The sequence below is a fragment of the Chrysochloris asiatica genome, unplaced genomic scaffold (genome assembly GCF_000296735.1).
Source record: "Chrysochloris asiatica unplaced genomic scaffold, ChrAsi1.0 scaffold00003, whole genome shotgun sequence".
NCBI lineage: Eukaryota > Metazoa > Chordata > Mammalia > Afrosoricida > Chrysochloridae > Chrysochloris > Chrysochloris asiatica.
The window spans coordinates 51,656,874-51,680,474 of NW_006408521.1; the positions used below are offsets into that span (position 1 = coordinate 51,656,874).

Genomic DNA, 23,601 nt, shown 5'->3' on the forward strand with positions numbered 1-23,601 from the left:
GACAGCTGCATCTTTTTTTGCATGGGGTGAATGGTGGGGTCACATGGCCACTTTTCATTTAGCAGTCAAGTGCTTATTAGCCACTGTGCCACCAGGCTTCCCGGATAAACCAGAACGAACGACTTATAAACCGGGTGGAGCATAAGAATCTTTATAAGGAATGAGAACAAGCACTTTGAACATCGTGGGCATTTTTCCATGGCTGCTGGCCTCGAACCAGCCGCGTCACCAAAGAAAAGATGATTCTAAATATACCAAGGCCACCAGAGTTAGCCTATAAGCTGCCTGCCGTCTCCCAAAGCACCAAGTCTTCTCAGAGTCTATATTCAGCTTTCTTAAAAATAAAAATAATGCAATGAAAATAAGCAGAAACAAAAACATTTTTACCTTGCTGTTTTGGCAGGAGAGTGAGCCAGGCAGACTGGTTGGCCTGCCCGATATAATTGGAGACCTTACATATATATTCCCCTGCATCCGCCTCAGTCACATTGAACAGAGCCAGCACTTCGGCATTGGAGCTATTTATCCCTGAGTGCTAGAATAAACATAGGAGGACAATATAAAGGCCTACCAGGAAGGACTTCCAACTGTCTATGGTCCCACCACCAACACACCACAAAAAAACAATCTCCATGACGTCTCAACAGCAGTAGCAAAAGGCTGTGGGGGGTTAAAAACAAAATAAGGCAACAGGCAAACAGCGGAAGGGACCCATGGAACGGGGCGGGATGGTAGCTCTCCTTTGCTGGTTATCTTTGTCTAGCTTTTAGCTGGAGATGTTTTAGCTGGAGAGAACACCTTGTTGGCTGAGTGTATTCTATGGTTGCATTGGAAGACTGTTCTTCTTAAAAGCCTTCTCTACAAGCAACAAAATGTGAGAAGGGCTAGAAATGAATACATCATCGTCTTGAAGAGCGAATCAGCTTGGGGAAAAAAGAAGAGAGAGGCTGATGCTATTAAAAAGGGGATTTCCAAGGAGCCAAACTAGAAATACAAGGCAAGAAAATGTCATTGGTTCAACATTTCACTAGCACACAATCATCTGCTAACTTGTACAGCTCTAAACTAAGTATGAAGGAATTTCCAAAGGTTAAGGAATTTCTTGTTTAAAAAGAAAATCTAAATGGTTTCTAAAGGTGGCTACTAAAAAACCAATGCGATGATCCTAATGTATTTTAACCAAACACAACTGAGTAACAACCAACGCTGGCACAATGCCTAAGCAGTTTACAAAGCTTTCTCGTACACGCCACTGCATTTATTCCCCGCAACTGCCCTGTGTAAGGAAGGCATCATCATTATCTCTGCTTTTACAGACATGCAGCTAGCTGAGCTATTCTGACTGCAAGTCTACTATGCCTTCCACTACCCCCATGATTCCCGGCTGGAATGTTTATTAGCAGGCACCATGACCTGCTAATTCTGGCACATACTCCACTGGCCAATCAAATAAAGACGCTCATCTCTACTGAAATTCAGCAGGAAATCAAGGAACATGTGGCCACACCCACCCCACCCCCAGTTGTGGATTCCTTGGAATTCTGGAAGTGCTCACCTTTAGAACCTTAAGGTAGGGCAGTCCATCTGGCCCGTATTTGCTACCATTCTTTTCAACATGCTTGATCCATTGGATATGTGGCTGGGCATCGCTGTATACTTTGCAAACAAACTCCACGTCGCCCCCGACCACAGTGGAAGCATTGGCCGGCAGACCAGCTTGGAGGATGGGCCGGTGTGGGGACCGTTCTGATGGAGAGAGGAGAGGAAGGGGGAGGCAGGATGGGTGAGAGGGGAGGAGGAAGAGACGAATAAATGAGTTTATGCTGTCCAGAAGGTTGTTAGTGAACTCAAGCCAAAAGGCCTCAAGTCTGCTGGCTGACTCCTTAGAAACAACACTGTGGGCCCAATGCATAATGACAACTTCAAAGGAGATTGTTGGAGCACTACTCTTGTAAAAAGAGACTTATTTAGAAAACTGAGAAATGAACTTATTATATCCCACGTTGGCGGTTGTCCATGGCCACCTAAAGAACAAGGGAAAGACCTTTATGTTGACAATCTAAAAGACAAATGGCGGTGCAGGTATGTTCTTCATTTAAAATAATGCCAAAAACTCATGTTGACCTTCTTAGCACCGGGGCAATGGGTACAACTAACTTCAAGGTCACCCTAGGCAATAAAAACGACTCCCCATGCATTCTTATGATGCTCTGAGAAAACCTACAGATATTTTTAAAGTACACAAACTACAAGCTAATGAGCAAAGCCATGCATGGATCAAACTCTTAACAAGCTGTATCTCTCTACTATGGAATGTGGTCCATTCAGTCATTCATTTTTGTATTCATTCGTTCATTTGTTTGCTATCTGTTTGTTACTGCATGCCAAGGAACCCTGATGGCACAACGGTTAAGCGTTTGGCTGCTAACCAAAATATAGACCGTTCAAACCCTCCAGCCAACTCCAGGGGAGAAAATCCCTGAAGGCCTGCTGCCAAGAAGATGTTGTTGTTGTTGTTAAGTGCCGTTGAGTCGGTTTCGACCCATAGCGACCCTGTACAGGGTTTCCGAGGGTGTAAATCTTTATGGGAGTAGAAAGTCTGATCTTTCTCCCGCGGAGCAGCTGATAGTTTCGAACCACTGACCTTAAGGTTCGCAGCCCGATTCGTAACCACTACTCTACCAGAGCTCCTTGCCAAGAAGATGAGAGCCTAGGAAACCCTCTGAGGAAGTTCTACTCTCTCACATAGGACCACTATGAGTCAGAATTAACTCCACAGTATGCAACAACAACAATCATACACCAAGGTCCCTGGGCAGCACAAATTATTTGCTCGTGGTCCTATGTGGCTCTGTAGGATAAGCACTCGACTGCAAAATGGCAGCTCAAACTCACCAGCCACTCCTCGGAAACCCTACACAAGGGTTGCTGTGGATTGAAACCGGCTCAATGGCACTTAACAACTAACTTAAAGATTGGCAGTTCAAACCCACCAAGAGGCAGTATGGAAACAAGACCCAGTAAGTTGCTTTTGTAAAGATTGCAGTCCTACTCTGTAACACCTGGGGTTACTTACTCTGAGTCAAAAGCACTCAGTTACAATGGGTTTACTGAACACCAGGTAGTAGATTCCTCAGTACAGATGTGCACTGAAAGAAATGCATAGAAGCATCAGTTCCTAAATTCTGATGATAGCACAGTCTGTCTTAAAGAAGGCACTGCGGGCCACTTCTCAGCAGACCTCACTTGCCTCTCCTTTTAGGGGTAAAAATTCTTCACAAAGGGCATCGCCTCTTGTCTTACCCCTGAAAATTTAGAATGCACCAGCAACTATACACAAGGCTCTTCCCAGAATGGAGTGAAAGACCAGCCTGTGCTATAAACTTACACACGAGACACATTCACAATTACAAACATACTAGAATCTTCCTACTTGACCAGTCCATCAAGAACCATGCAAATAAACTCCATCCCTCCCTACCAGCCAATCTCCCTGTCTCCCTGCCCACGCTGCCTCTCTCCAGCTTACAAGATGGCCCAGGGCAGTGGGAAGCTCCCAGCAGGCCCCACTAAATAGACAATCATGCTACATCTGAGTGTCACCATGCAATGGGCTGCAAACAGTAAATCAGAATCATAGCTATCTAAGCCTTTTTAGAGCACGGTCTTTCAGATTAAAATATCACTTAGTGCAATTTGTTGGATAAGAGCCAAACTATGTGTAAGTTGATTTTACTGCGTAAGCCTCTAGTTGCTCTGTAAGAATTTTTATTAAAAAGAAAGTAAGCAAAAGTGCAAGTGGTTCCCCCTTAACACATTTCATTCCAGAATATTCCATCACTTCAAAAAGACCTACATTTTCACACAATAAAGATAAGACTTTCAGAACCCCCAAAGAAGCAATTCATTTGCCCCGATAACACCCACGCAGGCTGGACAAAGAATCCAGTCTATGACATAGGTAAAGAGCCTCAAAGCGGGGATTCCGTTCACACTTCACCCCACAGACAGATCCTAGAGAGCTTCCCTGTTGGGCTTGATACCCAGCAAGATGCCACTGGTACCTGCTTGTAGCTGACAGTCACCAAGATCCTATTTGTCTGCGCTAGCCCCATCCACATGGGAAGGACAGAGGTAAGAGCACATGTGAGCGCTCACACAAACACTTCCTCCCCTCTCCCTCTCCCTCTCCAGTCCTCCTTCCAAGAGATTGGGCAGAGTCAAGGCAAGCAGTCCTCTGAAATGACCGTTGCCAGCCATGCTCACAAAATATGATGAGCCTTGGAGTCCAGGGTGTGGTGCTGTAAGAAAAACAGTGGGCTGCTAACTGAAAGGTCAGTGGTTCAAACCAGCTGCTTCTCAGAAGCCCTTATACAGGGTTGCTATGAGTCAGAACCAACTCAACAACCCTTAACAACAATGACAAAGGAGCTCTGGTGGTTAAGCACTAGACAGCCAACCAAAAGGTTGACTGTCTGACCCCCCAGCCACTCGGAGGGAGAAAGATGTGGCAGTATGCTTCCATCAAGTCACCTTAGAAATCCTATGTTGTTGTTGTTGTTGTTGTTGTTAAGTGCCTTCGAGTCGGAGCCGACCCATAGCGACCCTGTACAGGGTTTCCGAGGGTGTAAATCCTTACGGGAGTAGAAAGCCTCATCTTTCTCCCGCAGAGAGGCTGGTAGTTTCGAACCACTGACCTTAAGGTTCGCAGCCCGATTCGTAACCACTACGCTACCAGAGCTCCTTAGGACCATTCTATTCTGTGTATATAATCATAGTAAATCAGAAGCAACTTGATAGCAACAGGTTTAGGTTTCTGCACCTCAAATACTAAGAAGTTTTACTCCTTCCCATAGAGAAGTGAAACTTCAGGCATCCATCCATTCTCTGGCTCAGTTTTCTAGTTTTGAGCGAGTGTGCTTATGTGTTTGTATGTAAGTATTTTAAGATTAACTATTTACAGTGAACTAAAATATTTATTCTTAGAAACAAAGGCACTATAAAATCTGAAATGTCCTAAGCCAGATCAACTGAATTTCAAACCAAGTCCTTGTTCTTCAGCAGGCTTGTTGCTAATAAATCGTTTCATAAGCAAACACTGTACGTGTAATACCAAATAATGATGCCCCACGAACAATGAGCGCGTTCATACTCCCACAACTCTGGCTCGCGCCAGCCTTCGACAGAGAACTTAGTCACTGAGGCAACATTGGCAGGGCTGTACTACAGAGCTGCCGTCTTGTTTTACTTGTGGGCAACGTGCTGGGGAATTTGAGTTATTAAGTTATTCCATTGCGATCCAGACTATTTTCACGAATAAAAACACACACACACACACCACTTCCCCAATGATTTCATGTGATTACATTTGCAAATTACAGCATGCCAAATGTTCCCCCGCGAGGTTTTGAATTCATCTTTTCAAACTTTCTCACCTTATACAAAATAACCTCTTCACCACTACCCCAGGGTCCCCCCTCATCTCTCTCACTTTGGGCACAAAATATGCAAGCAGGATCACCCTCTAAGAGAAACCTTACACCGTCTTCCAAAACTTATTACAGCTGCCTTCAGTATCAAATGAAACCTTAGAGAATGTTATTTAAAATGTTTTTTAAAAGTCAGTAGGCCTCATGTTTCGTTTCTCCACATCAGGCTTTGATTTCCTTTGCAACCTTATTCCCTGCCCTTCAACAAGCCGGAGAAGGAGGCCTGAAACCTCTTGGAAGGAGTCCCAGGATGCCAGTACTACAGAGTCCTGCTCCCCTTCACCAGGCCTTCATGAGCAGTCTTCCCTTGGTGTCCCCATCGGACTCAGAACAGTGACCCACATAAAACCATGACGACATTGCGACTCCTGTTCTCACTTCTGAAAAAGATGGCAGCTGAGCAGACAGGCTGGGCGGTGTCAATAGCGCCCCCTGTGACCAGATCCAGCAGGCACTGTGTTAAGGAGACCCTCCCCCAGCTTTGGGCAAATGAAACCACGCTCGGGTTTGCACTTTCTTGGCCACAAGCTGATAGATAAAAAGAATCCATCTATGAGTTATCTCTGGATGAAAGAATCTGCCAAACATCGGTTCTTCTCTTATTCTTTGACGTGATAACAAAACTTCCCTCATCTCCACCAGGCAGAATTTACGGACTCAGGCACAGCTTTCTTACAGCATGTTTAACACTCAGATATTATAGAAAACAGATTTTTCTACGGACATGGGGCGTGAAATAAATATATGGAAAACAGCAAAGGTAGCAGGCAGCTAACCTTGGATTTTTGATTGTGGTTTTGTAAAAACATTTCTCTCATGAGTTCAGCAGGTTACAGCAGATGTACAGCCCAGGAACATGAAACAGGATGGGTACGCTTTAAAATAGCAATTCTAAGGTCCCTGTGGGGAGATAGTCGCCTGAGAGGGTGCGGTTCTTGGCGCCACCAAATTCGCAAGTAGTAAAGAGAGACTGAAGTACTTAAAAAATACATCCTCTCCCCCTCACTCTCGCCCCCTTTTCTGAAGTATTCCAAATGAGTTCACTTTACAAAAACAAAAGGGTCCGCCACTAGGAATCCAAATGCCAAGGCTGGTACTCTCTCTCAAGCTTTGCTCCATAGCTGGTGCCCCAACCTAACTCAAGACTACAGGAAGCAAACAAGGCCTGCTTCGTTCCAAGAAGCAATTACCAAGCGAGAGAAAATACCTGAGTGACAAAGAATAAATCTTTGTTAATTGACCACTGCGGCTTTACAACAGGCCAGTTCTCCTTGGGACCTAATAATATGTTTGCTCCTAACAGATCTACAATTTTGCTCGGACATGGCAAAGGCCGTAAAAATGTCCAGCAACCAGAGCAGCCCTTAAGTCTACAGATTCTGTGAACACAAATCTGACGGATCAGAGGAGACCCAGGTTCTTAAATTACACCTATAAATTAATCATGCCCAACATCCTGGTGTGGCGCTGCGGGTTAATGCCCGGGACTGCAAGGTTGGTTTGAACTGCAAGGTCAGTGGTTCATGCTCACCAGTCACTCCTCCGAAACCCTACACAGGATCGCTATGAGTTAGAACCAACTCAACAGCATTTCACAACAACAGCTATGTCATTCATTTCCCAGACTCCTAAGTATTTCTTCCCCCAAAATTAAAGCAGTGTTTGCCACAAAGGACCGTTTCAAAAGCCACACTCCCTGACAGCTAACCACTAAGTGGCTCGAATCCCGAGTTCCCCATATTGATCAGGAGACTGTACTCTGGCTCACTGAAGAAGCGTGGAGAATCGAGCCTGTTCTGTCTTTAAATGAAAATCAAAATTTAATTACCCTGCTTCCAAAATGGCAGTTTCTTAGCAACTTGGAGGGACTGAATAGGGAAAGAACATTCTGCGTCTCAGAGGACAAGTGAAAACAACTGAGGATTCTTTTTTCTAAAAGCCTAGCCCAGCTTTTTTGATTTTTTCTAAAGAGAAGGCGGTGTTGGCTTTTGTAGCATAAAAAACGCACTAAACCAGTTAGCATGAGGCATGGCTATTAGGAGGGGGCGGATCAAAGCCCTGTGAAGTTTGAGGAGCCCCAATAACCCTAAAGACCTCGCACTAATTACAATTAGTAGAATGAGTTCACTGCCTTGTCAAGACTCCGCCTAACGCACAAACCAGACAGGCCACATCGAGTTGAGTCCTGAGTTTGGTTTGCCGAAGCTTTCAGCAGTCTCTGGAGATCAGCAGACAAGGAGGTCAGAGCTAAACATCAGCAGTGAGAAAAGGTCAGTATAGTGTGTTGGAGACGGAATTGTGTCGTAAATCCTAAAAGGAAAAGAGAGCCCCGTGGGCACAAGAATTCAATGTCCAGCTGCTATCCAAAAGGTTAGCGGTTCAAATCCAACCCAGGGACTTGGCAAGAGAAAGAGCTGGCAATCTGATCGTGTCAACATTACAGCCTAGGTTAGGTAACATTGCTGCTAAATAGGATCACTCTCTGGAGCAGAAAATCAACAACAACACTGCAGCTGTGGAGGGTGCCATCCCATTTGGGAACAGAGTGTTTTATTGTTAGGTGTAGGGGAGGCACCCTGATAGTACAGTGGTTAAGCATTTAGCTGCTAACCAAAAGGTCTGTGGTTCAAACCCACCAACCACTCAGTGGGAGAACGATGTGGCAGTCCGCATCTACAAAGACTGCAGAACCTTGGAGACCCCAGTGGGCAGTTATACTCTGTTCTGTAGGGTCAGTATGCGTCAGAATTGACTCAGTGGCAAAGAGTATGTATCAGTGGAGCGTATGTATGAAGCCTAAACACTTCTGGGATATAAAAAACAGATCAGGTACAGAAGCAAGCACAGAGAGGAAGGAAGCTAGATGCTGTGTGGAGATCTCCAAGGAACACCAAGAATGTTAGGGAAGCTGAGATTTCCCCTTCTCCTCCCAGAGCCGAGAGCTCTGGTAGCATAGTGGCTACGAATCAGGCTGCAAACTGCAATGTCAGCAGTTCGAAACTACCATCTGGAACCGTGGGAGAAAGATGAGGCGTTCTGCTCCCGTAAAGATTTACAGCCTTGGAAACCCTGTGCAGAGTCGCTATGAGTGGGAACCGACTCCACGGCACATAACAACAAAAACAGAGCCGAGAGCAGGCACCCTGAATTCAGACTTCTAGGCTCTTAAGCTATGAGGAAATAAATTGGTTTCTTCAAAGCCCCCCACTTATGGTATTTCTATGACAACAGAACCAGGAACAAAGACAGATGGGAAGGAGTAGTAAGTAGGGTTTCAGGGCGCCCATAAGCATGCATTCTAGCTCGGCCTCTTTGAGAACAGGCACACTGGAAGTATGTTTTGTTTGAATTGCATTTTTAAGAAGGTGAATGGGAAAGGGTGCTGCCTGTCCTTCCAGCCTCCCAGATGTGAGCCTCCTCTTGCTTTCTGACGTCTTTCTTCTCTCCGGGTGCCCAACTGTCACCGCCCTCTGCCTGGACACCAGACTCAGGAAAGTCCTTCAGCCTTGGGCTAGGATTCCAGCTTCCTGTAACACACATCCCATGCTTTTCCATTGAAGGCAAAAAGTCTGAGGAGCAAGCTTGGCTGGGGACCACCAGAAGTGTCTCCTTCTCTCCCGAAATTAAAGCCACAAAATGACTGAAGAAGGCTGGACCATGAGAAATTCAAGGAGCAAAACACCACTGAGTCTATTGTCCCTGCTCAATGAGGTGGAGCAGCCCAGTGAGTAGTTGGCAAGGCTCTGGGGCCAGGAGAGACGGGAGCAGGTGGGAGACAAAGTGCCTTCTTCCCTAATGAACGTCACAGACGACATTACTTGGCTAGGAGCTGAATGGCTTCAACCAGCAGGACATCATTTGGGTCTTGGACGAATTACAGGAGCTCAGTTTTATGTTATTTATACCTCAGATGTTGAGGAGCCTTCAAAATGTTCACTGAAGACTCCAGTGATATAAAGTTAGGCCAGGTTTAGGTTTGAAAAATGCCTTTTTCCTGCCTTTTGTTGAAAGAAGACGTGGCAAAGGTCATGGTTATTTTAAAGTGAGCAAATAATGATATCTCTTTAGGGTCATGGAAAACCTGCTCTGCCCATTAGCTCAGTGTATTTATCTTGTCCAGTTTACTAAATGAAGGCTTTGCTCTCTCCTAACAAAGACCTTGCACTAGGTCCCTCCCAATATTAAGCTTGCATTTTGATGCTGATGTAAAACTCAGACGTCAGTCTCCCAGGGCTCAGTCCTGAGGACTTGGGGTAAACACAGCTGAGAACTATCACACCAGGGAAGCTACATCACAAACCTCAGCACCCCACCAATTGCCACAGGGGTGCAACAATTTTCAGGAATGCAAGATTATCAGCTGGTGTCTGCTCCATTGGGTTTCCTTCATGGGAAGTACATGTTGGAAAAGTTTTCAAAGAAAACTAAATAAATAAAGTCCAGGAACTAAACATTAAACATACGCTGTTACAAAGGCTGCGCTGAGCTCCTAATTAAAACAGCTTCTCTCTAGTGATTTGAAAAAAAATAAATAAATAAAAAATAACCACCCGGGATCCCAGAGTCACGGGCAACTCCACTCGAGACGAAAATCCTTAGGTTTAAAACACTTTACTATCAAAAGGGGCCCCTGGGTAGTACATACAAATAGTCCACTCCGCCGCTAACCACTGCTAGACAAAAGGGTGGAGATCAGAGTCCATCATAGACAGTCCGGAAGAAAGGTCTGGAAATCTACTTCTAAAAACACAGCAAATGAAAACCTTCCGCAGCACAGTTCTGCCCTGACACAGAGGGGGTCGCTATGAATTATTCATCAAAAAGGATCCAGCTAGCCCTCCTCAAGAAATCCTACAAAATATCCACTCTACTAAAGAGGTATATTCAAAGTTGGTCATTGCAGCATTTGGGCGGGGGGACCAGCAAGATGGCTACAACTTCAATGTCCACCAGTAGGTAGGGGAATGATGAGATAAATCTTATACCTATGACTAGGGGTACAGACCACCCAAAGCTAACACACCAGGAAAACGACATCACAAGGCTCAGCACCCCACCAATTGCCACATGGGTGAGGCACCGAAGGACACTGGGTTTGTTCAAGGTTGACCGTTCAAACCCACCAGTCGCTCCTCGACACATGGGGTAACTATGAGTTGGAATCAACTCCATGGCACTTAGCAACAACAACAACAACGTACCTAAGACAGAAAAAAGAACCCTTGGTGGCACAGTGGTTTACACATTGGGCTGCTAACTGCCAGGTCAGCAGTTCGATTCCACCAACCACCTCACAGGAGAAAGAGGAAATTTTCTGCTCCTGTAAAGATTTACAGTCTTGTGAACTGCAAGGTCAGTGGTTCAAGCTCACCAGCTGCTCCTAGGAAACCCTATACAGGGTTTATAAGCTTATAAGTTGGAACCAACTCAGCAGCACTTAACAACAACTACACCCCACACACAGGGTCACTAGGAGTCTGAACCAACTCAAATGCAGTGGGTTTTGGTCCTAAAAAGAAAAGGCCAGGCCATTAGTAAGAATGAAGTAGATCAGTATGTAGTGACATAGAAGGATGTCCACAGTAGTAACACAAGACAGGCTTCATCAACTTCCACCATCATAAAAAGCCTTCCTCCTGAAGGAAGTCTAGACAAATCTATCACACCCATCTCTCAGCATGTCTTGTTTTGCTCCCGGGGCGGTTCAAGCAGAAGTAAATGCCTCTCTTAGGTACAAACATCATGGGAATTTGAACAATAAACCCTGTTTGATTTTATTTGGAGACAAAACTCAGGCACTGAAAATAAATGTGGTCCTAGAAACTCCTTAGTCCAGGCATCACCTAGAGATAAACTTCCACATGGCCCTCTCCCCAGTCACAAGAGCCTCAAATCAGCAGCCTCTATGCTCACTGCCAAGGTTGGTGGAACGCCTCAAGCCAGCCCACTCCCAGCAAACATTCAGTCCTCACATACATGTGGTTCTCTAACTTCTACTGGCCAATACCAAATCTCGGTGGTGGTGGCCTTTTAAGTTGATTCCATCTCATAGGGACCCTATATAGGGTTTCTGAGCCTGTGAATCTTTACGGGAGCGTAAAGCCCCCTCTTTTTCCTGTGGAACAGCTGGTGGAATCAAACTGCTGACCTTGTGGTTGGCAGACCAACTCACAACCCACTGTGCTATGAGGACTCCTTCAGCCTAGGGTACATGCCCAACCAGATAAAAGGTGGGCTTGCTTTTTTCAAATTAAGTGATTCCAAAACTTCTAAAATATCAGAATAAAATCTAGTGTTTCTCTCTTAAAAGACATAGCCTTTCCGATATGACAGCGGATGTGGCTGGGCTATAATTGGACCTCCCAATTTGTACTTATTTGGGATGGATAGAAATACTGCAAGCCTTAATGGGGACAATCCTGTCCATGGGGAGACTGGAAATTTCCCTGTTTATCACCCTCTCACTGTGGCAATTAGGGGTCTTTTGCCCTGTAAACTGAGAACCTCAAGAGGAGAAAGTGTTTCTGTATGCCGAGCCCAGGCGGCTCTGACCCATGTGTTCTGTACCTGGAGGATGGACTGATATACTACAGTAAATACAGCAGCTCTGCTAGTGTGTGCTGGACTCCCAGCTCCTCCCTCCAAACCAAGACAAGCAGACACCCTTGACCTACCTCTTCCCTACACCCTATCTGTATTTCATCTGTCAAGCTGATTTCCATGTACAGCAACTCTGTGGTGGTTATGTGCCGTGGAGTCGATTCCGACTCATAGTGACCCAGCATAGGGTTTCTGAGGCTGTAAATTGTTATGGGAGCAGAAAGCCTCATCTTTCTCCCGCAGAACAGCTAGTAGTTTCAAACTGCTGACCCTGAGGTTAGTAGCCTGATTCGTAAACAGAACGCTACCAGAGCTCCTTACAGCAACCCTGTTGTTGTTGTTGTTGTTAGGTGCCATCGAGTCGGTACCAACTCATAGCGACCTTATGCACAGCAGAACAAAACACTGCCCGATCCTGGGCCAACCTCACTATTGTTGCCACACTTGAGTCCATCGATGCTGCCACTTGGCCAATCCATCTCGTTGGGGGTCTTCTTCTTTTTCTCGGACAGCAACCCTGTAGGACAGAGTAAAGGTACTCCAAGAGTTCCAAGGCCGTAGATCCTTACGGAAGCCGATGGCCACACCTCCTACAGGGCAGCTGGTGGGCTCGAACTATCAACTTTTGGGTTAATAGGCAAACGTTTAACCCCTGCACCACTAGGACTCCTTAAAGGTACAACAGTAATTGAAAAAGTTGCTGTCCCAACTTCAAACCTGTTCCCACCACTGGGAGCACATCCCTGTCACAATGTTAGGTCGTTTCTATCCTACCCAATCCTTGACTGTGAAAATAAACCCAACATGAAACTACAGTTATGAGGTGTTCCAAGGGAGCAGGAATCCACAGACCCAAACTGTGAGTGAATTGGTTAAAAGAGGAAGCTGACAACAGCATTTCTGCACTCAATCCTCAGGGGACAGGGCACAAGTATGTCTAGGCGGGGGTCTTTCCATTTGTTAATGTGACTGTTTCCGGAAACTGAACCACCAGAGATGAATTTAGAGAGAAACTCTGCAGGTTTCTCCCTTCAGAATTTATACTATGTGAGTCCTGGCAGGTCAGTGGCTAAAAGCTTAGGTGTGAACTGAAAGGTTATGGGTTCAAACCCACCAGCTATTCCAAGGGAGAAAAGTGAAGCCGTCTACTTTGGTAAAGACTTTACAGCCTTGAAACTTCTACAGGGCCGCTCTACTCTGTCCCTTAGCGTCGCTGTGAGTCCACATGGACTCAACAGCAATGGGGTTTGGATTTCAAAGAACCACAAACCTCCAAATATAATACCTCACTGAATTCAGCACAGTCCACATACGGAGCAAAATCTTGCTACGTCCTGGCTCATGATCGAGCACTGGGAATGCCATCAATGAGTTTACGTCTTCATGCCAAGCTAACTCGGCCATGCTCTGGTAGCCGCAGCTTCTCCCTGGACCCCACCCCACCCAAACCGTCTCCAGGTATGGGAAGGGCAAGCCCCTCTCCTCACAAAATGACTAAGGCATCCATTTGGCTGTGAGACCTCTGTGTTCCCATCGCCACACTATCAGCTCAAAGCCAAAGATGAGCCTGCTTCCCAACCACCTTGGCCAGGCCCCCTGCCAGAATCTAAAGCGATCAAATAAGGCTTCCTTCCTCCACTCTGGGGCAAAGGGCAATGAATGGCTTGCAGAGAACATGGCAAAAATGCTGATAACTGCAAAGTCCTAACATGCCCCATGCATGCTGGGTCTGCCCGCTGCAACCCCAGGGAGCTGGCACCATAAAAACACCACCTGCTCTGGGTACCCGGAAGGAGAAACTTCTTACTGGGAGCAAGGCTGCAGAAAAGTAGTCATGTGCCAGCCAGTCACATTTGGGGTGAACCCACCACCCACTGACCAGCCTCTGCTTGTTGGAAGCCAGGTTGTGAAAGAAGTATGAACTTTCTCTGAAGCTACCCAAAGCTCATTAAACAATCACTATCAAGAGGACATGATGAAATCTGTCCCAGTACTGTTTTTCCTCTACCAGGGGTGGGCTGAGTGTGTGCATTTTGGCTGAGAAGTACAAGGGGGCTCTAGGGCCACCTAATAGATTAAACACTGGACTACTAATCACACAGATCATTGGTTCAAACCACCAGCCACTCCTTGAAAACCCTATACAAGGTGACTACGAGCGGAACCAACTCAATGGCCCTTAACAATACCACCACCCTCCACGTGCAGAAATCCCAATGGTGCATTGGTTGAGCACTCAGCTGCTATCCAAAATGTCAGCATATCAAAGCAGCCACTTCGCAAGACCACGATGAGGCTACCTGCTTTGCAAAAGGTTTACAGCTTTGGGAAGCCAACTACACAGCCATTGTCACAACACCCCGGCGGTATTAGTATTGAAGAATCACTGCCTCGCCTAGCATCTCATTCTCCCAACAGTAAGAAAACATGTCAGTATTCCTGTTATGGTTGAGGCCCTGCTGTGGCACTGTAGGATAAGCACTGAACTAGTAACCACGAGGTTAGCAGTTCAAACCCACCAGCTGCTCTCAGAAAGCCTATCACTTTGAATTGAACTAACTTGACTCCACGGCACACAAACACAACATTGGTTGTTGTTAAGTGCCATCGAGTCGGTACCGACTCATAGCGACCCTATGCACAACAGAATGAAACACTGCCCAGTCCTGGGCCAACCTCACAATTGTTTTGCCACACTTAAGCCCATTGATGCTGCCACTTTGCCAATCCATCTCACTAGGGGTCTTCCATATCTATGGCTATAATCCCATTTGGGGGGATTGGTTGCCTTGGTTACATTAATGAGGCCAGATGAGTGCAGGGTATGTCGTGAGTCAGTGTCTTTCGAGATATAAAAAAGATTAAACTAGCAAGCAGATGGTGATGGGGGTCAGAAATGCCAAGCCACATGATGACTGTTTGGGAGATGTTGAAGCAACAAGGACCTACACCCAGAGCCGACAAATAGAGCTGGTACTCTGGCTTCAGACTTCCAGCCTCCTAAACTGTAAAAACACAGATTCCTCTTTGTTAAAGCCATTCATTTGTGGTCTTTCTATTACAGAGAACTAAAACTTCCCATTTCACAGAGGAGGAAACTGAACCCCAGAAGCCCCATGACTTCCAAGATCGACAGAGTGTGCAATTCTTTGAAGAACCTCTGGAGGCGCTCTCTGGGAAGGGGTGGAATCCTGACAGGGTTGACTGGGGTGCACTAGCTTGGAAGAAAGAAATGGACCCTGGAGTCACAAGAGCAGCAACAGAAATGAACTTCCTATTCAATGTCTGCTCTAGGCATCATGTCCACTAAACAAGCCCACTTCCTACGGCACTTGCCATGCCTCATCTGTAGCCTGGCAGGCCACCTCGATCCATCCTCAGTAGAAGGCTTCCTGACTTCCTCCATATACGTTCCACAACTCCAGAGCTGGAAGGTAATCAGCTGCAGGGAAGAAGTCTTACACTCAGAGCAAGAAACAGCAAAGACTCATTTAGCAGCAAGATCAGCAATCTCAAAGGATCAAATGAGACCTGGCCAAGAAGCTTCGTAAGTTGAAGAAACTACAAGCCCAGACCCTGCGGGACTCTGGGAGTTGAACATGTGAGAAGGCTGCCCAGACCAGGAAAGCCAAGTGTCCAAAGGGTCTAGAATCCCCAAGCATGTGGTAGGGTGTCCCATAAATACTACTCCCCACGGTCAGCCCTCAAAATATCCCTTGTTTAAAGGAAAAACATCACACCCAGAAATGTGATGGAGACCAGACCAGGGATGTGGTCTCCACCCTGTGCAGGTGAGTAAGAATGGTCCTCATTCTAACAGCTTTGGGGATATGCTCATGAAGCAAATCACCACGTCTTCATCTACTTAAAGGCTACTTTGTTCCAGCCCAAAAAGCAGTCCCAAAGTCACTCCATACGTATGGTTGGAGGGCTTCTAATGCACCCCAGTGCCGGCTCATTTGGCTCTGCTCAACAACCACACTGCAGCCTTTGTCTTCCCAGGACAGAGCTGCCCGAAGCCGTAAACAATTTACGCAATCTCTCCTCCCACTGGGGACCAGGTGCCAAAAGCTGAGGGCCAGGTGTCAACCTCAGTCAGACTTATCAGTCAGGGCTTGGATTCTTCACTCCTCCTATCACACACCTGAGGGTGAGCAACACTGGGGCAAATTCCTTCAGGTGGAAGGCCATGTCCCATCATGTCTGGGGCCCTCAGCACACGGGGAAACACAGCAAAGAAGAGTGGATTTTTGTCACAGCCTTGTCAGCAGCACCATACTGGGCAAGTTGGAACTGGCGGCAAGGCTGGAGTGATCCCCGTCCAGCCAGAAGTGTTACCCACAGCCGCAGGCCAGCCACTGAGCCAGTCAGGGAGGACACATTTCTGGAAGGGGAGAAGCTGGTCCCAGGAAACTCAAAAGGCTTTCACCACCACCACAGTCTGCTCTCAGAAATCTCAAATGAGGGGTACAATGCTCAACAGTGATCCGACGGATGAGCTCCGGGGATACAGAACTGAACACCCCAAAGGAGCAAAAGCTCTGAAGTCTGAGCCAAACAGCCAACGTAAGAGAAGAAGGGTAACCAACCTTTTGAAGGCTTCAGTTTCAATTAGTCTCTCCTCTCCCTCCCTCTCTCTCTTTAGGAGTCATGGTATGGCGCTGTGGATTAATGTGCTAGACTGCAAAGCCATTTGAATTGCAAGGTTGGTGTTTCAAGCTCACCAGCTACTCCTCAGAAATCCTGTACAGTGTCACTATGGGTCAGAATCGACTCGCCGACACTTAACAACAACTTCCTCTCTTTAGGAGTCCTGGTGAGGCACTGTGGGTTAATGCGCCAGACTGCACAGTCAGTTTGAATCACATGGTCGGTGGTTCAAGCTCACCAGCTGCTCATTAGAAACCCTATACAGGGTCACTATGGATCGGAACCAACTCGATGGCACTTAACAACAACAAAAATGTCCTCTCTTTAAGGTATGAGCTGGCCTGCTAACCACAAGATTTGCAAATCTACCAGCCGTTTCATGGGAGAAAGATGAAACTTTGTGCTCCCGTGAAGATGTACAGCCTCAGAAACCCTATACAGGGTTGCTATGAGTTGGAACGGACACCATGGCACACCACCACCACCACCACCTCTGTTTACTCACACCAACAAAGAGATGACTGGGAGGGGAGTGGGGCAGTGGATGGAAATGCTACTTTTCAGAGTCTGTTGTATCGTCACTGTAGATCAGCATGCAGGACACACAAAATGAACACATCAGTGTGTAGTACTCAGAACTTGAGAGTTGACAAGACCCTCACTGCGGCCCCAGCCGCAGAGTTCCTTCTCAAGCAAATCCCTTCCCCTCTCTGAGCCGGACTTTCCTCAACTCTAAGATAGGCGAGGAAAGAGCACGAGATAAAGAGGTCAACTCAGCAACCTTCAAGCTCTGAAACTCTATGATCTTCTGTTGGTTCTACAAGTCCACGACCATAGCATTCTTGGGGAGGCTTGGATAAAACCACCCACCAAATGTGGAAACATGAACATCAGCCATCATTGGCCAATGCTGTTGGTCTTCAGATAGGATTTGGTTTGTTTCAGAACATTTCTCTGACTGAGTTCAATAAATGCTATGGTTGTTGTTGTGATGTGCCGTGGAGTTGGTTCCGACTCATAGCGACCCTGTACAGGGTTTCTGAGGCTATAAATCTTTACAGGAGCAGAAAGTCTCATCTTTCTCCCGTGGAACAGCTGGTAGTTTCGAACTGCTGACCTTAAAGTTCATAGGCCGATTCGTAACCACTATGCTACCAGAGCTCCTTGAATGCTATGGTAAATACCTTCTAACTCTCAAAAGAGTGTGAGTTTGGAAGGGAGGAAACGAGTTATTTGTTGCTAGCCACCCAAAAGCTAGTGGTGTGTTTCCACTTTTGGTCTGACTCAGATTGCATGACCGTGGTGGTGGGCTGAATGAGACTCCAAAAAGCTTAGCCTATATTCTCGACCCAGGAATCTGTGAAGTTGACCAGATTTAGAAAAAACTACCTTCTCAGATGTAATTAAGTTACAGATCTTGAGACTAAATCATCCTAAACTATCCAGGTGAGCTCTAAGTCCAATGGCAAATAGAGAAAGGCAGAGGGGGATTTGAAATGCACAGATGCAACGGTCACCTGAAAAGAGAGACAGAGATTGGAGCTACACTACCCCACACTGAGGAGAGCCAAGGATGGTCAGCCACCAGCAGCTCCCTCCAAGCCTCTAGAAGGAACAACCTTGCCAACACCTTGATTTCAGACTCCTGACCTCCAGAACCATGAGGCAACACATTTCAGTTGTTGTAGACCCACCTGGTTTCTGGTCATTTTTCATGGCAGCCTTAGGAACCTAATACAACCGTCACAGGATGGAGGTAGAATCATCATTCCAATGTCTCTGTGATGACCAAATGTAAGCTCAGGAAAGCTAAACCCTTGACCAAATTCACTCGATGCCCCAAGGTGTCAGCTGACACACAGGCTACTTTGTCTACAATACCAAGTCACCTTTTACTAACACTCTATCTAGTCAGCTCCTTCATTTTCAGACACAAGGAACATGCCAGGACCCCCATCAGCATCCAGCACTTGGCCACTCACTGAGGGACTGAGGGCCCGGCAACCCCTCTAGAGGAGTCTGCTTTCTCATTGCCAAAGTGACAGCAGAGATGCGGGTCTTCACACCAAATTCCCTTAGGAGTAAGTGGCTGATCACTAATGGTGCCAATTTTAATGAGGATCCAGCAAGGCTCCTAAAAGGGCTCCCATAAACGAAAGCACTTCCCTAACACACAACAATGGCCTGCTGCTTAATTCCAGAACACAAGAATGTCACTTAAATTACATGGCTTTTACATTCAAGTGCTTATGGGAATGCCTTTCCCGGGAAGAATTTCAATAAAAAGATCTCGTTTGATGCTTCATAATATCTGAACCATACATCTATTTCTCATAGCAATAAAAGTAAAACCGCGGAGAATGTACAAAAGAACTAGACTTCAACTTTACTGGGAAAGCATTTCTGGGAAACAGAGAGAGAGCTTTCATCATGCCTGGAGATATTCAATTTGGACCAGAGGGTCACCAGAAAGTTCCTTAGCATGAATCTTATTTGTTTCCACTTGCAGAGATGTTCAGAACGACAATCTACCCACCCTAAAAATTCACATCGAGTCTCTTGACCGGATGCCATTTTTATTTTATGCACACTTCTTTCAGTTAGCAGCTCAGTGGGTAATCGTTGTCTTACCAGGACCCCTTACAAGACATTACAAGGGCTTTGAGCAAAGATGAGGGTATTTCACACCTCCATCTTTACTGAAGAAAATACTCCACTGACTTTCTGGTTTCTATTTATAAGGAAGGTTCAGGGCTTGGAAAATTATTGAAGCTGGGCTTTAATGCATATTCCCAACCAGCATTGTGTCATTATTGGCTCACGTTTCGCTGGGCGAGCTCCCAAATTTGTGACATCATCAGACCTTTCTCTGCATTGCTCCATACACTGCAAGCTCCCTCCGCACTACACCACTGAATCACTCGCTCTTTTCAACATGACCAACCGCCAGAGGATTAACATTAGACAGCACAATCCTATTATTCAGCAGCCCAATTCAAATCCCAGCCCTAAACTCTAAGAGAGATTTCAGGACTGCAGAGCCGAGCTGCCAGAAAGCTCAAGGCGAGTGGAGTAAGGGGCTAGTGGATGTTTTACATCACAGCTCAACCTAAAACCTACTGTAAGCAAGAGCCACAGCTGGAGTGGCCCAGGGATGGGACTTGGTGATTCCTTGGACTAGCTCCAAACCATCTTAATAAATGATTTAAGAAGCCATTTGCCCAAACGACAGACCGTAGCATAATTATTTTATCCCTGCTATAGATTATTTAACTCTGAATTAGATATTGAGAACTTTTAGCCAAAATTCTAACTTTCTTTCCTTACATGGAAACACTTTCATGTTTAATTCACTATATGTGAAGTCCAAGTGAAATTAAAGTCATGTGCTTTTCAATCAGCAGACTTATACTGCATCAATGCCAAAAGGCTGAGAGGCGATTGTTACAAGAGAATAAGAGGATACCGCATGGTTTAAAATCAGGACTGTTTCCTTTCACCATGCTTATTCAATCTGTCAGCTGAGCAGTTTCTCCAAGAAACTGGACTAGCTGAAGAAGAATGAGGCATCAGGATTGGAGGGAGGCTCATTAACAACCTGTCTTGCTTGCTGAAAATTAAGAGAACATTGAAGCACTTAGTAATGAAGATCAAAGCCTTCAGTATGGAATAGACCTCATCATAAAGAAATAAAAAATCCTCATAACGGGACCACTGAGCAACATGATAAATGGAGAAAAGATCAAAGTTGTCAAGGACTTCATTTTACTTGGATCCACAATCAATGCTTCCATCAAGAAATCCAATGATGTATTATTGCATGGAGCAAATCTGCTACAAAAGACTCCTTTTTAAAGCGTTCAGGACTAAGGCGTGCCTTGGTATTTTCAATCACCCCATATGCATAAGAAAGCTGGACAACGAATAAGGATGACAAAAATTAATGCTTTGGGATGATGGTGTTGGCAAAGAATGTTGTATATGCCAAGGACTCCCATAAGAACAGAGTCCTCAGGGGGTGCTCTGGGTTAATACGATGGACTGCAAAGTCGGTTTGAACTGCAAGGTTGGTGGTTCAGGCTCACCAGCAGCTCCTTGAAAATCCTATACAGGGTTGCTATGGGTACAGTGGTGTAGTGTGGAGTCTTACTAAGAAACATACCACAAATAACTCTAAAAACAGTGGGCTTAGAAGTTCTTCTGAACATTTTCTACTACCTATATTATATTATTATATATTATACATTATGCAAAAACCTATAATATAGCACATCAAGGTTTTCAGTAGCAAAAACACAATGTTCACAAATATTGTTGTTGTTAAGTGTCTTCAAGTTGGTTCCAACTCATAGCGACCCTGTATTGGGTTTTCCAAGGAGCGGCTGGTGAACTTGAACCACCGACCTTGCTATTCAAATCAACCTTACAGTCCAGCGCATTAACTCACAGTGCCACACTTTCATAGATAATGTTGTTGTTGTTAAGTGCCATCGAGTCGGTTCCGACCCATAGCGACCCTATACAGGGTTTCCAAGGGGGTAAATCTTTACGGGAGTAGAAAGCCTCATCTTTCTCCCGCGGAGCGGCTGGTAGTTTCGAACCGCTGACCTTAAGGTTCGCAGCCCGATTCGTAACCACTACACTAGAATAGTAGCACTTAATTGGGTAAAGCCCCATTGCTGATGAGTAGATTTCAATTTACAGAAGCCCTGTAAAACAGAGTAGGATTACCCCACAGGGTTTCCAAGGTTGCAAACCCTTACTGAAACTGACTACTATACATCTTTCTCCCATGGAACAGCTGGTGGCTGGTGGGGTCAAACCACCAACCTTTCAGTTAGCAGCTCACCACCTAACTCACCGCTGTGCTACCAGGGTTCTGCTTTCACTGAATACTTAGGGACAAAGGAAGTAAGTTTATTTCAAATTTACTAAGGCAGAGAGACAATAGAAGAATTGATGCTTTTGAGTTATGGTATTGGAGGAGAATATTGAAAGTGCCATGAGCTGCCAAAATAACCAACAGATCCGTGTTAGAAGAAGTGCAGCCAGAGTGCTCCTTGGAGGCCAGGATGGGCAGACTTCGTCTCTCATACTTCAGACATATTGTCAGGAGGGACCAGTCGCTGGAGAAGGATACCATGTTTGGTAAGGTGGGGGTCGGAAAAAAAGAAGAAGACCCCCAGCGAGATGGATTGGCCAAGTGGCAGCATCAATGCACTCAAGCGCGGCAACAGTAGTGAGGTTGGCCCAGGATCGGGCAGTGTTTCGTTCTGCTCTGCATAAGGTCGCTATAAGTCAGTACCGACTCAATGGCACCTAACAACAACAACAACAAGGCAGGGAGTCCTGGTGTGGCAGGGAGACCTTGCACTGGAAAGCAAGGTTGGTTTGATGCACAAAGTCTGCCGTTCAAACTCACCAGGCCCTCCTTGAAAACGCTATACAGTCACTATGAGTCAGAACCGACTCAAGGCATTTAACAACAACAAAGGTAGGGTAGAATGGGGGTTCAATATAACTGAACTTGTTTAAAAAAAATCAAATCGGTTTTCTGCTAAATGTTTAATTATCCTAACATTTCACTTAACAAAATCCACTCAATTGAATTAATCAAGCTTTTGGAAAGTTTCTTTATGGTTCTTTGGGTAATTCAAATATCCACTAGGGTCTCTCTCTCCAGAGTTTACACTGTGCTCAGGGAGAAGAGATGCTTACATGTGAAATAATAGTAGGGCCCCACACTGATGAAATGATGGCGGATGAGCCAATTTGTGGAGTTAGATACACATTAGAGCAAAACAAAACAGGGTGAGCTCTGAGTTGAGTCTTAAGCAGGAATCAGCAAACTTGATCCAAAAAAGGGCTCATTGAATGGATAACTGGAAGGAGCTTGGGAGTCACGACATGGCTGGATGAAGGGAAGACAGTTTTCTATGTAGAAAAGGTCTTACCCTACCAGCACTGCACTAATAAAATGGTCTGAAGATAGACGTGCCCTAGGCATGGGTGTTATCAATCTTCAACTAGGCAAAGAAACCACCTTTTCACACCAGTTACAACAAAATCCTTCACAATAGGCAAGACCTGGGAAGAAATTTTAGAGTTTCCACACCAACAGTCTATGTGGTCTTTAGCTGTTGGTACCAGGCAGTCTGGTAAAAATTCATTCATAAACTCATATACGCAATTCTCCTTTCACAGAGGACACAGCCTCTAGGTCCAGAAATTAACTTGCAGCATCTACGGGTCTTCTTCTAACAGAAGTCAAGAGCCCTTGACTGATATTAACCTTCTTCCAGCCATCAGATGAGTCATCACAGTATCGTTTCCTTACTCTCCAGGCAGCATTCTACATTGTCTCTCCTTAGATAGTGCTGCCAATCTTGTAAAGACACATTGTCCTTAAGGCAAATTTGTACCCTTTCCCTGCACCCACAAACAGTTTCTCAGTACACAACTGAGGCTTCTGCAATGCCAGCACATTTCATCCCATGCTCCCCCTATAGGACATGATGCTTGGGAACCAAGAGGCTCACACAAAACACAGGAGAACTTGCTAATTACCAAACCAAGGGTGTCAAATGACAGCTGGTGTTTAGAAAGAATAAAAACAAATCATCCCTCCTTAAACTTCCGGGAAAAACAAGGTTCACTGTCATGATTCGAATGCATCAGGTTGCCTCACAAGAGAAGCAAGAACTCACCAACTACATCGAGGTGGTACGTGTGATTGATGGACCCGTATTCATTCTCCACCACGCAGGTATAATTTCCTTTGTCGGATGGGACCACGCTCTCCATAATAAGACTCCAGTGTTGGTTTCGAACCTGAAAAGTTTGAAGGAACAGTGGTCACTGA

At 45.7% G+C, this 23,601-nt stretch overlaps 1 protein-coding gene across 4 annotated transcripts in view; it reads right to left on the reverse strand.

Annotated features, from left to right (window-relative positions):
• Positions 1-23,601, reverse strand: part of FGFR2 (fibroblast growth factor receptor 2) — a 127,033-nt gene that overhangs the window by 40,684 nt on the left and 62,748 nt on the right. For 3 of the 4 annotated variants that reach the window (XM_006831416.1, XM_006831415.1, XM_006831414.1), the window contains 2 exons: positions 23,447-23,570; positions 1,556-1,746 (listed from right to left, as the gene is read on the reverse strand). In XM_006831416.1, the coding sequence (XP_006831479.1) occupies positions 1,556-1,746; positions 23,447-23,570 (315 nt within the window). Of the gene's footprint in view, positions 1-387; positions 536-1,555; positions 1,747-23,446; positions 23,571-23,601 lie in introns of all 4 variants that reach the window. The other variant, XM_006831413.1, reaches the window with a different exon arrangement.